At 42.8% G+C, this 14,928-nt stretch overlaps 1 protein-coding gene across 1 annotated transcript in view; it reads right to left on the bottom strand.

Moving 5' to 3' along the window:
* Positions 1–14,928, bottom strand: part of LOC116991643 (myocardial zonula adherens protein) — a 54,631-nt gene that overhangs the window by 4,545 nt on the left and 35,158 nt on the right. Inside the window, exons 7-12 of the mRNA XM_033050408.1 lie at positions 10,406–10,531; positions 9,366–9,494; positions 7,282–7,376; positions 4,606–4,711; positions 2,967–3,050; positions 1,905–2,005 (exon numbers count right to left, since the gene is read on the bottom strand). Coding sequence (XP_032906299.1) covers positions 1,905–2,005; positions 2,967–3,050; positions 4,606–4,711; positions 7,282–7,376; positions 9,366–9,494; positions 10,406–10,531 — 641 coding nt within the window. The remainder of the gene's footprint in view (positions 1–1,904; positions 2,006–2,966; positions 3,051–4,605; positions 4,712–7,281; positions 7,377–9,365; positions 9,495–10,405; positions 10,532–14,928) is intronic.

The raw sequence follows: 14,928 nt of genomic DNA, 5'->3' as shown, positions 1-14,928 counted from the left end.
AAAATGCCAAGTGTAAACAAAGCACCTTGCATAGAGAAAGCCCAAATAATGCAAGCATTGTCTCCAAGCTGCGGGCAAGAAGATCAGAACCTGCCAGTGAGATTTTTTACCAGATCTCTGCTACTTTACTACAAAAATATATATTATTGATTGGCTGGTTTCCACGTTCTCTCCTTGGTTGCCTCCCTCCTGGTAGCATTTTATACTTGCAGCCTTTTTTAGCCCATTCTGTATAATTAACTTGTTTTCTTCACGGGTGTAGAGTGACAAGAAGGTTCTGTTAAATTCTCAGAAGCCCCCGGTTATGCTGCAGTTAGTGGACTGTGTGTAGTCAAGGGGAGGAGAGGCTGCCAAAGAGATTTAGTAGAATAGTAAAAGGGGGGAGAAAGGGACGTGGATTATGTGGAGAAGCTACTCTTCTCCTCAGCGCAGAGAAAAGTGATGGCAGATTGACTGGAAATTGAGAATTATGAAGCATTTTTATCGAAGAAGTTGTTTTCAGTGGCAGGAGGTTTAATCCGAGGAGAAAGAGATTCTCAATGGTTAGCAAAGCAACTGAAGAATGTGTAAAAAAACAATTACTGGTTCATCTACCAGTGGGAATATGTCATGAGCTACCTAAAGAAGTGGTAAAAGTGGGTACAATTACAGGTTTAAAAATAATTTAACAGGTTCATGGATAGAAAAGTTTTAGAGGGAAGTGGACCAAATGCAAGAAAATGGAGTAGCTCAAGGAGACATCTTGGTCATGATGGATGAGTGGGGGCAAAGGGCCTGTGTTACGGTTGAATAACTATGATTCTACATTACATTATTCTGATCTGGAAAACAATGCGTGGATGGATGGGGGAAAAGAAGATCATAACTTTAAAAGTGAATTGAAATTGGTTATATAATTGAAGAGATAAAAAAAGCTGCCTGATATTAAGGAAACAATAGGAGTTTGATTAGTTGGATGGTCATTTCAAAGAGCCAGCTCAGGCACATGATCTGAGGTTATCTTTTGTATGTCTGCACAATATTCTATTTATGTTTCAAAATGTGCTTTTCATTTTAAATAATTTTACCAGCTTTTTGCATATTAGTGTGCAAAGTCCTGTCACTGTTGTGCTTAAACTCAGTCCTGAGATTTGAACACAAAAATCTAGACTGATTCTCCAGTGTAACATGACTCTCCCCCACTCTGTTGTCAAATGAGGTGTTGAACAGGTTGATTAAAATATTCCTAGACACTATTTCAAGGAGGGGCAGTGATGCCCTCATCAACAGAATCCCAGCTGCATGCAGGGATTTGCCATGCACATTCTGGTTGCTGCATTCCCTCCACTGAAACAATAGTTATACTTCATTTGCTGAAGAGTGCTTTAGAACATTCTGAATGAACCATGTAAGTGCCATATCTTTCATTCCTTCTAAAAGTAGGGGGAAGTAATTCAGCATGGCACTATTGAAAATGACAGGGAAGATAGACACAAAATGCTGGAGTAACTCAGCAGGATAGGCAGCATCTCTGGATAGAAGGAATGGCTGACATTTCGGGTCGAGACCCTTCTTCAGACCCGTCTGAATTCCTTCTAAAAACCAGAGATGCTGCCTGTCCTGCTGAGTTACTCCAGCATTTTGTCTATCTTTGGTGTAAACCAGCATCTGCAGTTCCTTATTACACAGGTAGGTGTTTAAGGGGGTTTTGGTGTGGGTATCACAGGCACACATTCACCTTAAGATACATCAAGCTGTCCTTTCTCACCCTGTTCACACCAAACCTGAATCGCACCCCATCCAGAACCTGCATAGCCAACGTCGGGCAAGGTTCTCAGATGTTAATTTTTAGCTTCCCCTGTGGCATTGCTTTCTGCCGATTTCAAAATTGAGGAGAAAGTGGAGCTGGAAGTGTCATTGGTTACCTGATGGGAATATCACAAGTCACAGCTTGTTCCCTGGTCTCCACCGTTCTCCGTTGATCCAGTGACAACATGTAGTCCAATTTGTCTTGTAGTTCTTTATTCTAGAAATCAAATACACAAGTAATACATCATGAAAACAACAGACATGTCCTTGGTGGGGACACTTTACATGTGAATTAAGGATGTGCACAATTGTGTGGTGAAATCAATAAATGAACACTTTGTATTAAAAAGGCTGGGTGTTTGATGGCTGGCCATTTAGTTAGGTATTCATTTCAGTTTTATATTTAATTTATGCTGTAGGATGTCTGCTGGTATTGCAATATTATTTTACAATATTACATTATATAATGTATAACCCTACAGTACTGAACCTACTTTGAATATTGTTAATGGAATTTAACATTACTGATTAATTTCTGCTTAAACTTTTCTACTGTACTTTATGCCTATTCCTATTAATGACGATACTAAGATTTAATGATGTATAAAATCTACTTGGATATTGGAATAGTATGATCACTAATAGGAGGTGATGCAGCTGTTAGAGCTGCTGCCCGACAGTCCAGCGACTTGGGTTCAACCCTGACCTCTGCTACTTTTAGTTGAGAGTAGTTTAGTTTAGAGAAACAGCATGGAAACAGGCCCTTCGGCCCACCTAGTCCACACTGACCAGCGATCCTCACACACTAACACTATCCTACACATACTAGGGATACTTGAATACTTAATTCAAGGAGCCCATTTGAGATGCCCATCCTTACCCCAATTCCCAAAAGAGATTGGAATTAAACATTATATTTTGGGACACTATTGTAAGTGATCTAGAAGAAAGTCCAATTAACTAATTGAAGGGGAACATTCTTTGAAGACTTCAGTTAGTTAAAAATATTCTCTGATTGGTGGGGGTGACTTGAAGGCACAGTAAGTGGCAATTAAAACAAAATAATGTTGAAGAAATTTCTCAATTTCCATTTGACTGTGGAAAGGCGATGTAGTACAGGTGTCAATAAAAAGAGAATATGTTCTTGAATTAATTGTATGTGAACATTATGACCTTACCTCAGCTTCCAAGAAAGAAATCCTATCCACCATGCTCTCAATAATTGCATCTTTGTGTTGAATTTTACTCTTAAGGATTTCAATCTGTGGAGTTCATGAACAAAAAAGAACAATGTTACTGCAAAAATGTTAGTCTTAGTAGAACATTGAGATTAACAGTATTATCAAAGATCCTATAGCAAGCAAGATAGAAACTCGACGAAAAAGACGGTCATGGGCAGATTCATGGGTAATTTTCGACCCCATTTCCGTAACCGGCTTCCGACTCCGCACCAAAGATCCCAAAGGTAACTGGTGCGGAGACGGAAGTCGGTTACGGAAACATCCTGGTAAAAATAAAAGTTATTTGGTAAAAATCTTCTCCTCGTATCTTGCTATAGGATCTGTGAGTATTATTACCAACTGTGATCTGCAGTTGCTCGAGAGTTTCACATCATGTCGCTTTCTTTTTTCTTATTTAGCATTGATTTTCCTGGGTGTATCAGCTAGAGCCTCAGCCACAAACATTCCCGGCTACCTGACTGGTAAATGATTATAAAGTAGGATGTTGGCTGACCACTGCTCAGGGCAATTGCTGTAAGCCAATGCACAGCCAGAGGCAGAAAGACTGACAATAATCACGCATGGGCTGAAAGGTAAATACATGATTTCCATATCAACACTTGAGAGGCACTGCATCCACCAGCTTAAACATGCATTCCTATTACCCTTTACCACTCTGCACTAAACATTTGATGGCTCTTCCCAAAACCATGATATCTCCCACCAAGAAGGAAAAGGAGAGCAGAAACAGGGAATTACCACAAGCAAGGCCTGCCTGAATCTCACACACCATTCTGAACTGGAAATGTACCACCTTAGTTTCATTGTACCCGGGCCAAAATCCTGAATCTCCCTACTTATCAGCACTGTGGGAGTACCCTGCGCAGAGGGAACGCAGAGCCTCAGTTTGGTTGCTCAACATTACCTTCTTTAGTGCACTTAAGGTCAGGACATATCGTATCGCATGAATAAACAAGCATGGCAACAAGTGGCTTTCAGCACTGAATCCTTGTGAGAAATGGATTGAGCACAAAAACACACTGGTTTATATTCAGAAAGGAACATTAAAGTGCAGAAGTACGGCTCCTCCTGCTGGCCAGATCTCCTCTGCTCAGCTCCCAGGATAACAGCTCTCGTTTTGATTCATAATGGCAAAAAGCAGCGGTCTGGTAATGTTTAAAAAAAAACCCTGCCCTGTTAAAACCATTCACAAGGCATGGATTGAAGCGATAAGAAGATGAATTATCTGTTTTCAAGCAAGCAGCACAGAAGCCAGTCTTTAAGTAGATGTAATAATATCCTTCAATTCCAACATGTTTAATAAATGAGATTTGCTCTCAGCCCCTTGCAGACCCTATCAACACCATTCATGTCAAAATCAGCATGGACTAACCCCTCTACAATGCTTCTCATATGCACAAAATGGAAATAATTTGGCAAAGGGTTCAAAGAATTTAGCTGAGGTTTGAACTGTTTCCAAAGCGCATGGATGCAAGTATTATTAATGCATATTATGTAACATTGATGAGAGTTTAAAAAAAAACAAATATGCAATGCAGTGATGCTTCAAACTGATGAACAGTTGTCTTTTCCTCACCTCTTCAATCATGTTTTTGACTTTCTTCTGTTGACAGTGTACCATGTTGTCCAGGTGTTGGATTCTTTCCCGCAGACTGGCAGCTTTCTCCTCCGCTCTCTGGGACCTGACACCGCCGAGAGTTAACAGAAATTGTGTCAAATAATGCAGAGGTTTCCACAAGACCATAAATCTGCTGGCTGGCGAGCTTGCCCCTGCTCTGCCCCCACATTCCTCCCCATTACTGAAGTGCCTCGTGAAATGCAAAATGATTGATTAGCGATCGCCAAAGTCAATAGGCGAAATTCCAATTAAATAATTGGAGCAAGGTGCAAGAGGCCCAGAGGGTCTCCAATCTCCTTGAAAGAGTTAGTATTCCTCGGAGGGGTTTGTTTCCCAGGGAGGGATAGAAACGTCCCAAAGAGGGACAAAGAAAAAAGGAAAGAGAGAAACGAGGAGAGTGACAAAAAGAAAGAAGTGAAATAAAGACGATGGCACAAAGAAGGGGAGAAAGAGAGAGTGAGGGAGAAAGGGAAGAAGCGAGGAAGGAGAAGGGATGGAGGAAGGGAAGAAGAGAGAAATTTGTATCCTTTAAAAATGGTTTGTATTACGAAGGGCAGAAATGCACTCGCAGATAAAGAGATCAGATTCCATCTAACGTTCTGATGCCCACTACAATCGTGTTTGAACTATCTAAATTAAAATGCTTTATTCCACAGCCATAATTTCATCTTCTTTCCTTCTGTGGTTCAAACGCTCTCTGCCATCATCCCGACTTCTTTATGTTTTGTATTTATGTGTGTCACAGGGAGTGGTACGCGCTTTAACTCTAGAGGTTAACACCAGCCCATCTAACCAGGAGTCTCTGCTGTACTTCATTGAAACCTTCCCACATTCTTTCCACATCTCACCTTGTCTCTAAGTGGCAGCTAAATTACTGCCAGTTTTATCAATTGGAAAATGCACAGAATCACTCAGAATAATGTCTCTTCCCCACTATAAATCCTATCCTTCCCATTCCCATCCCAACCCCAATCTCATCTATTTGCTGAAGTGGAAGGAGACATGTGGATGGCACTACACCCTGGTCTGGCCAAGATGTGCAAGGACATAGCCACAAATAAATTAACTAGGCAAAGCAGCGTAGAGTTGCTGCCTTACAGCGCCAGAGACCCAGGTTCCATCCCGACTCCATGTGCTGCCTGTACAGAGTTTGTTTGTACATTTTCCATGTTACTGCATGGGTGCTCCGGTTTCTTCACACATTCCAAAGACGTGCAAGTTTTGTAGGTTAATTGGCATCTGTGAATTGTACTGAGTGTGCAGAACACAACTAGTGTGTGAGTGAAGGTACACAAAAATGCTGGAGAAATTCAGCGGGTGCTGCGGCATCTATGGAGTGAAGGAAACAGGCAACGTTTCACCCACACAAGAGGGTGATGGGTATATGGAACGAGCTTCCACGTGGAAGTAGTAGGGGGGGGGGGGGGGTACAAGATTTAAAAGACATTTGGACATATGCATGGTTAGACAAGATTTAGAAGGATATGGGCCAAATGCAGCCAAATGCAACTAGCCCAGGTCGGCATGGGCAAGTTTTGCCGAAGGGCCTGTTTCAGTGCTATGTGTCTCTAGGACTGTAAGCAAACTTCAAGTGAAAGAAAATATTCTGTTAGGAGCAGGAGGCAGTGTTTTAGGATTAGAGCCAGCGGAAAAAGCTTCCACGCACAGAGGAAAGAAGTTAACAACAAATGTCAGTTGATATTTCGTTGGCTGGTTGGTCAGCTGACCAGGTAATTAATAGATTTTTGTTCAACAACATCATCAAGGGAAAAGGTGCAATAATGGGAACATGGAATTATCACAAGGTACACAAAAAAGCTGGAGAAACTCAGCGGGTGCAGCAGCATCTATGGAGCGAAGGAAATAGGCAAAGTTTCGGGCCGAAACCCTTCAGGTTTCGGCCCGAAACGTTGCCTATTTCCTTCGCTCCATAGATGCTGCTGCACCCGCTGAGTTTCTCCAGCATTTTTGTGTACCTTCGATTTTCCAGCATCTGCAGCTCCTTCTTAAACAACATAGTGTGTGAGTGAATGTTGGTTGGCGTGGATTCGGTGGGACGAAGGGCCTGTTTCCAAATAGCTGCAACTACAAACTAAACTGAAACTAAACCTGTGCAACATTCCTAGTTCTGGGATCCTGTTAGGTGCATTTTTCCTGGGTCTCAATTGCCCCCTCAAAAAGAGTGACTTCACTCAAAAGTATTTATTGGTTGCGAGCTGTGTGGAATAGCTCAAGGCCATAATAAGGAACTTTATAATGGGGCAGCAGAGGGAATTCAAATCCATCACTGAGGAGCAAAAAGTATTTTATCGAAGCAACCCTGTGGCCAATCAGAGCCATTCCCTTCATTATTCTTTACAACATTATTTAACTATTAAAAAAATGAGGTAAGTGTTATCTGGAAGTACCAGCGTTATAAATATTGTTCAGAAATGTTACTGCACGTGGGGGACCTTGCCAGGAGGGAGAGAGGTTTATAGTAACGTATTGGGAATTGATTCATACAAAATTGTTGAGATAATTAAGATTGTAAATAAGTAGTCTTCCTTGAAAAAGAAGAAGAAATCTAATTGAGGTATGAGAATCCATTGCACATCTGTGAACAATGCAGCGCTGGATTTGATTTATCTTCACCTCTCATCGCTCCGTGCGTCTGGTTCATCTCTCTGTCTGAGCTGCCACTGGTGCTCCTCGTGTTCCTGTAACCTCTGCTGCAAGAGGTGACGTTCCTGTAACAAGAGCCCAGACACTGGTCAGAGCACTTCAAGGAAGCTATTTCATCCAAATTCCATCAACAATCTTCAAATCACAATGAACATTGCCACATTTTTGATCAGGCAGATTGTAATGTTGTTTCCCAAAATATATAGCTGATCTACATTTAAATGTTGGGGTTTTTGCCTTATATCAGCATATCAACAGATTAAATAGGTACCAATTCTCTTGCCTTTGGATGTCGAGGGCTTAGTTTCCTTCTTTATCTGCTGGAGTCATAGACGTGCTGGCTGCAGACCCACACACTGTGTCCACTCTTTTGCCCCAATGGATCAATTTATTTGATATACAAACTTGGTCCACAAGGAGCAAGCTTCAGGTGAGAGGTTTGGTCCTGAGCACGTAGCCTCTCACACCCTTTATCCCGTCCCCAACAGGAGGCATGGGCTCTTTTAAACTCATGGTCTTCACATCCCAATCTAGATGCAAGGAGCTCCTGGGTTGAGTGGGGCAGAGAACATCTGGCCAATCAGTAAACTAATGTAAGCAGTAGGGAAGTTCAAAGGGCCAGGTGGATCGGAAGCTCTCACTTCCTCAGTGTAACTTGGAGAAGCTGGTCCCTCAATGAAAGTCAAATGAGTGCACTACAGATTCTTCCACCCTGCTGGCTATTTTTTATCAGATTAAGATGTCTGTAGTATGCCTACCAATGGAACTTTCAAAATACAATTGAGATCTTAATGAAAATAGGAACATTTCAAAATAAATCAGATATCTTTAGCCTCCACACTATTTAACACTGTGGTGCCCTTTCGGATGAGATGGATGAGATTGCAACAAAGTTTGTGTCTACTGAACAAATCTTTATAGCTAGGACCTTGGGATTAAGCATGACTTGCTTCCACCATGATTTTGTGGATTGGGAAATGGTGGCCAAGGTCAATCTGAGAACTACAGATGGGGCAGGAGGTGTGTAGCATTGGTGGTGGTTGAGGGGGTGAATGGAGAGAGATAGCAGCTGGACAGATGATGGGTCTGGTGGGGAGGTCATGAATATCAGTCAGAGTACGTTGTGTTATTTTCCTGGAGTTTGAATTGATTGTCGCCATTGTCATCGAATTTCACTTCCAGCTGTCAGCCCTGATATGGAGGCCAGTATAGACCCAACGGGCTGAATGGCCTCTGTATCATAAATAAACAAATGACAAAGTGAGGTGGCATCTTCATATATAGTGTAGAGCAGCAGTTTCAAAGTGTATCTCCAGATCAGAGGAGATCCAGCAGGCTTGCTGGGCAGTCGTGATGTGATCATAGATCTGAGATTCCGCAATCAGATCTTTGGGTGGGTTTTGGTGGAGAGTTTCCAAATCTGGAAATTACTTTATAGTCAATGGCTATCGATGTGGTTTACTTCTGTTGTTGAAGTAATGAAGTAATGAAGTCCCTCTCACTGCATTTTCTATTGTGATTGCAGCAGAGAAGAGCTCCATTAGGACATCGTGGGCATTTCATCTACAGAAGTGATGATATGTGCATGAATCACATTGTGTTGCGATTGGAAACTGCACACACAATGTCGACAGAAAAATACACGCAAAATAAAATTGAAAGCAGCAAACAGTCTGTTTTTCTTTTGTTCTGGTGAGACAAGTGTCCATACCTCTGTCTTTACAGACAGATGGACGCACTTGTTCACACTCACACCATTGTAAACCCATTTAAGGTGCCCTAAAATGGCCAACGTTCGAGACATACTTTTGCACATCTGAAGAGTTGGTATTTGACAATCTCACACTCAAGTACCAGGAGTTACTGTTGGAAATGGATGAAGGGTGCAGTATCCTGCCCTGGGGTTTCAAGGCAATACCTTATGTCAGCTTGAGCCATGTCTTAAGCCAGTACCAGTATAGGCCAAAGAATTGGGTGGCAATCAGTCAGCCATCCATTCTTCACAATGACCAAAGTAGAGTAGCGTAAAGCAATATAAAGTAAGTTGGCTGTACCTCCGTCATTCGAGCGATGAAATGGTCCAGCTCCTGAATCCTCTGGTCCCTTTCTGCTATTTTTTGCTCTACTGCCAGGATCTTCTGGTTGGCTTCCTTCAGTTCTTGGAGCGCCTGGTTTATTCGTGCCTTCGATACAAAAAAATACCATGACTTGGATCCCATCATTTCCAGATTAAACCACAAAACCGCAGAACTGTTTTGAGGTTAACACAAAGAGACATAGAACCTGCACTCAGTCCCTGAGCACCTCACTCTGCTCTCCTGATGGAAAGGCAATTTTATCAGTGATGGCAGATTGTGCTGAATTTATCTGCATCAAATTCCTCCCCTGATTTCCTAGTTTAGAGTTTTGTATTTAACTAACTCAATGTGCCGTGACAAGTTGACACTTTGCATCAGAATGTTAAATAGAATCGTTTTACATTTCTGTAACGTAAAATGTCCACTCACAAACAGCGGTTAATTGCAAGTTCAGAACCATTTTACTTTTCCCATTCTTATCCTCCTTCCTTCCAACTTTCACCCATTCAGCACAGAGTTTCCAAAATGCAACAGCCCCTGGTTCCTGTCTCCTGGAGGGCAGGTCCAACCAAACGTGGGTTAAAATGGCCTCCCATTGTCAACAGGCACGATGAGCAGATTCTCAAATCGTTCCTCATTCAAGTCACCAATCCAGGAATGGATGGATGGCAGTCACATTGAGATGGGGGGGGGGGGGGGGGGGGGTGGAATTGCAAAATAAAACTGGGTCTTTGATAAACCTCCCCTGGATAACTTCATGATTATTGTTCCGAGGGAGAGGGAGAACTAAGAAAGGCGGTTCCCGGAGGTTGCAGGCGGTTCCCGGAGGTTGCAGGTAGTGGAAGCAGGTAGGGAAACTGACAAAAACCGCACGGAAACCTTGGGTGGGGCGCAGAGGTTTCCGTTCAGGTTTCCTAAGTGGGACAGGGGCATGAGTAACCTCCAGTCAGGGTCTGCATGTGGTAGTCCCTGACACCCACTGGGAACGGGAGCAAGGCAGTGAAACCCGGGCTGACCTGCAGAGCCTCCTTTTCTGTTTGGTGCTTCCGCTCAGCTTCTTGCAATTTATCTTCATATTGGCTGTAAAGCTTCCTGGTCATGTCCCGCATTGCACTGGCGTTGGCTTCCTGGGAAGATTCTACCTGTAATACAGTGACAAGAAATAAAATGCTTAATAAATAAGGAATTGCCTCTAGATTTTGAAAATAAATATATAAATCCTGTCGAAAGAAGGAACTGCAAATGCTGGTATACACAAAAGGATACAAAGTGCTGGAGTAACTCAGTAGGTCAGGCAGCATCTCTGGAGAACATGGACAGGTGACTTTTCGGGTCGAGACCCTTCTTCAGACCCAGCAGTCAAACTTGACCCCAAGTCTGAAGAAGGGTCTCGACCAGAAACTTTACTTATCCATGTTCTCCATATAAATCTTGTGTCATTTTTTAAAGCAGCGTCAGGTAAAGCTGTGCACAGGTTGCAGAAATAATTAAAGAAGCTTAAAGAAAGAAGATACAATGGGTCTATTCTATAAGATAAACGTACAAGCCCATGCAATGAAGCTGACCCAGGTTGTATTGTTGTTTGAATAATTCTACTTCTATGCCAGCCTTGAATAAGTACATTGTGCATTCAGTGCAGCCGTTTAGGTCATTCACAGTGGGTCTCTCTCAAGATACAGGTAACAGTAGCTGCTTAGAGTCAAACTACTAAATAGTTCTAGGGAAGCCATCGTTGTTTCTAAAAGCACCAGAACACACATTTGGTTGAAAGATTTGTTGGGTTACCACATACAGAGGTTTATTTAAGTGCAGATCTTACACATGTGTGTTCTGGTGCTTTTAGAAACAATGATGGGATCCCTGGAACTATTTAGTAGTTTGACTCGAAGCAGCTACGACGACCTGTTTCTTGAGAGAGACCCACTGTGAATTACCTAAACGGCTGCACTGAAAAAGGTTCAGCTAATTCAAAGGAAAAGACTTAAAAGGAACAAGAGGAACAACTTTTTCACACAAGAGGGTGATGGGTATATGGAACGAGCTACCACGTGAAAGTAGTGGGGGGGGGGGGGGGGGGGGGTACAAGATTTAAAAGACATTTGGACATATGCATGGTTAGACAAGATTTAGAAGGATATGGGCCAAATGTAGCCAAATGCAACTAGCCCAGGTCGGCATGGGCAAGTTTTGCCGAAGGGCCTGTTTCAGTGCTGTGTGTCTCTAGGACTGTAAGCAAATGTCAAGTGAAAGAAAATATTCTGTTAGGATTGGGAGGCAGTGTTTTAGGATTAGAGCCAGCAGAAAAAGCTTCCACGCACAGAGGAAAGAAGTTAACAACAAATGTCAGTTGATATTTCGTTGGTTGATTGGTCAGCTGACCAGGTAATTAATAGATTTTTGTTCAACAACATCATCAAGGGAAAAGGTGCAATAATGGGAACATGGAATTATCACAAGTTGTTTATGATCTTACTCAATGGTGGAACACACACAATGGGCCGAATGGCCTCCTCCTGCTCCTTTATGTGGAATGCACAATGTATGTGAGAATGCCAGTGCCTAGATTGTTACTAAACACACAGGCCCAATCCAATGGAATGCCTGCTGTAATCAGATGGAATATATCACCTTCAAATTCTCCAACCTAATCAAAATGGTTATGGAGGTGTTATGCTTCATAAAGTTGATTGAACAATGTTCAATAATGATTATTTCATAGTTCATTAAGGTTGCCATTAGCAGCCCTTCTGCCGCTGAGGGGAAGCTCATCGAGGTGTTGCTTGTCCACAGAGAGGTAACAGCTGCCAGCCAAACAACACATAGCTACCGTTCACACCTCCAGGGCAAGCACGGAAAGAGTGTGTTTGTTTTTACATGTGGGTTAGGACCCGAAAACACTTATGTTCCTTTCAGGCAACGTGACAGGTAAACTGACTCCTCTATCAGCTTTCCTCTTCCTTTCCTGTCCTTTTGGAAGACAATCTCATAAAAGGTGGTGGCATGCAGTCGGGAGTAGATAACTCTATAAGTCCTTCACACCAAGTCCAGGGGCCACATGGACTCATGACTTCAGGTCAAGCACATTCAAGGAAACCTTGTGTTGATTACTACCCAATGCCGTTCCTCAGATTATGTCTGAAGAAGGGTCTCGACCCGAAACATCACCTATTCCTTCTCTCCAGAGATCCTGCCTGTCCCGCTGTGTTACTCCAGCATTTTTTGTCTATAGCCCATCCTCCAAAATGTGGCATGGTAGAGAGTCAAACAACATGGAATCAGGCCCTTCGGCCCAATACATCCATGCTGACCAAGATGCCCCATCTACGCTAGTCCCATTTGCCTGCATTTGGTCCATTTCCCTCTAAATCTTTCCTATCCATGTACTTTTCCAAGTGTCTTTTGCTGTTTTAGTACCTGCTTCAACGACCTTGTGTGGCAACTCGTTCCATATACCCACCACATTCCTGACTGTACCTTAAACATAAATATTAACTTCAGCGTTTTAAATTGTGTTTTTATTAACATGTTTTTGTGTACAAGGAAAGAACAAGGAAACTCTGTTCAAATGGCAACTATGTCAGATTACGGCATTAATGTAAATTTCAAACCAAACACACTGAACAATGGGTATGTTTATTCTAAACACATCATCATTGTTCATGTGAGCAATTGTTTTAAATATCAGAAACTAGGAGAGTCAAGGTTTATTCTGCCTTGGTGCAATGTAACACTGCACAGATAAACTTGCTTGTATCTCTGTGAATTTGTCATGGTATTTCCGCGTGGAATTACATTAATTCTTTCCAAATCTCAGTTGATCCCAAAGCTGGTGAAATAGAAGGATTACTTGATGGTGATACTGGATCAAAGTTACAAAATACCCATACGATGCAACATATTACTGATATTTATTAGGACGGAGAGGTGGAGCATTTCCTACAATTCCCACCCTCATTCTTCACACAAATAAAGCAACCTCCACCATCCCAGACTCTATCACTCACCCACACAACCAAGCGGAATTTGCAGTGTCTACTTGGCCTTACAACCAGCAAATCTTTGGGATGTGGGAGGAAACCAAAGCATCCAGGGTTAGCCCGCACATTCACAGAGAGAACGTGCAAACTCCACACAGACAACACCAGCGGTCAAGATCACTGGAGCTATGAGGCAACAGCTACAGTATCTACATACGGTGTTGTGTGAAATACTGTTGGGGAAAAAATAGATCCAATTTATCAGAATCTCTGTTAATAGCCTGAATGTAGTCAGGTTTAATGCGCTAAAACTGGCCGGGTTGGGCTGAGATGATACTGCCGCCTTGTTTCTGTAGAGGTTTGGGTGTAAAAGGTAGCATGCCCTTGTGTCAGGGGACTGATCTGACCCTCGACACACTGCAGAGCCGGCCTGCTGCTTGCGGCTGACTAGAAACCTGGTAAACTTTGGATCCTTAGGAAAAGTGGGAGTCTGACCCTCGGATACATAAAACTAAAGAGTTGGCAGCTCATTCTGTATCAGCCAGCTGCACATTGTGTAAAGATCAGTCCGTTGTATTAGCAGCTGAGATGCCGATCATTCCAATTGTTTGTTATGAGCAGTTTATGCGAGTGATTTATTTGCAATTTTTTTCCTTCACTCCTGCCCTGAAGGTACTGGCTCTGTCTGGCACAAAGGCCCTCAGAGGGGAGGGAGGGAGGGGTACATTTCCTTGCCCAGCTTAGATCATAGAAGCATAGAAAGTTGTGGCACAGAAAGGGATGGCCATTCGGCCCATTGAGTTTATGCAAGTTCCCAGTCTCATTCCCCATTGGGCTTCACACTGTTCCCTCTCGTCCCCGTCCAATTCCCTTTTCAAGGTACGTTTGGATTCCAATGAATTCCAGGCTAGAATCTGGGTAAAAAAGATAATTTCCCTTGGAGCATCAGCAGCTGAGGGAAGACCTGATGGAAGCGTATAAAATTATGAGAGGCATAAATAGGGTACACAGTCAGAATATTTGCCCCAGTATTAAGTGTCAAAAACTAGTGGGCATAGCTTTAAAGTTAGAGGGAGAAATTTAAAAATTAAATGTGCAGGGCAGTTTGCCAGGTGCCCAGAACACCAGATACAATAGTGACATTTTAGATACATTTAGATAGACACACTCAGACTCCATGAGGAAGGGCAGCATCACCCTAATCTACAAGCAGAAGGGGGAGATGAAGGATATAAAGAATTGGAGACCCATAACATTGTTGAATGTAGACTACAAGATCCTGTCTAAGGCCATCGCCAACCGGGTCAAGTCTGCTCTGGGACGGGTGATCCACCCGGACCAAACCTGTGCTGTACCTGGCAGGAAAATCTCAGACAGCCTAGCGCTGCTGAGAGATACCATCGCCTACGTGCAGGACAGACAGGTGGATGCCTGCCTAGTCAGCTTGGACCAGGAGAAGGCCTTCGACAGGATATCGCACACGTACATGAGGGACGTGCTCTCCAAAATGGGTTTTGGGGAGGGAATCCGAAATTGGATCAAACTGCTCTACACCGATATCC

The sequence above is a fragment of the Amblyraja radiata genome, chromosome 34, assembly GCF_010909765.2.
Source record: "Amblyraja radiata isolate CabotCenter1 chromosome 34, sAmbRad1.1.pri, whole genome shotgun sequence".
Classification (NCBI taxonomy): domain Eukaryota; kingdom Metazoa; phylum Chordata; class Chondrichthyes; order Rajiformes; family Rajidae; genus Amblyraja; species Amblyraja radiata.
Note: the sequence above shows the minus strand (reverse complement) of the source record. Positions and strands in the feature narration are given on the sequence as shown.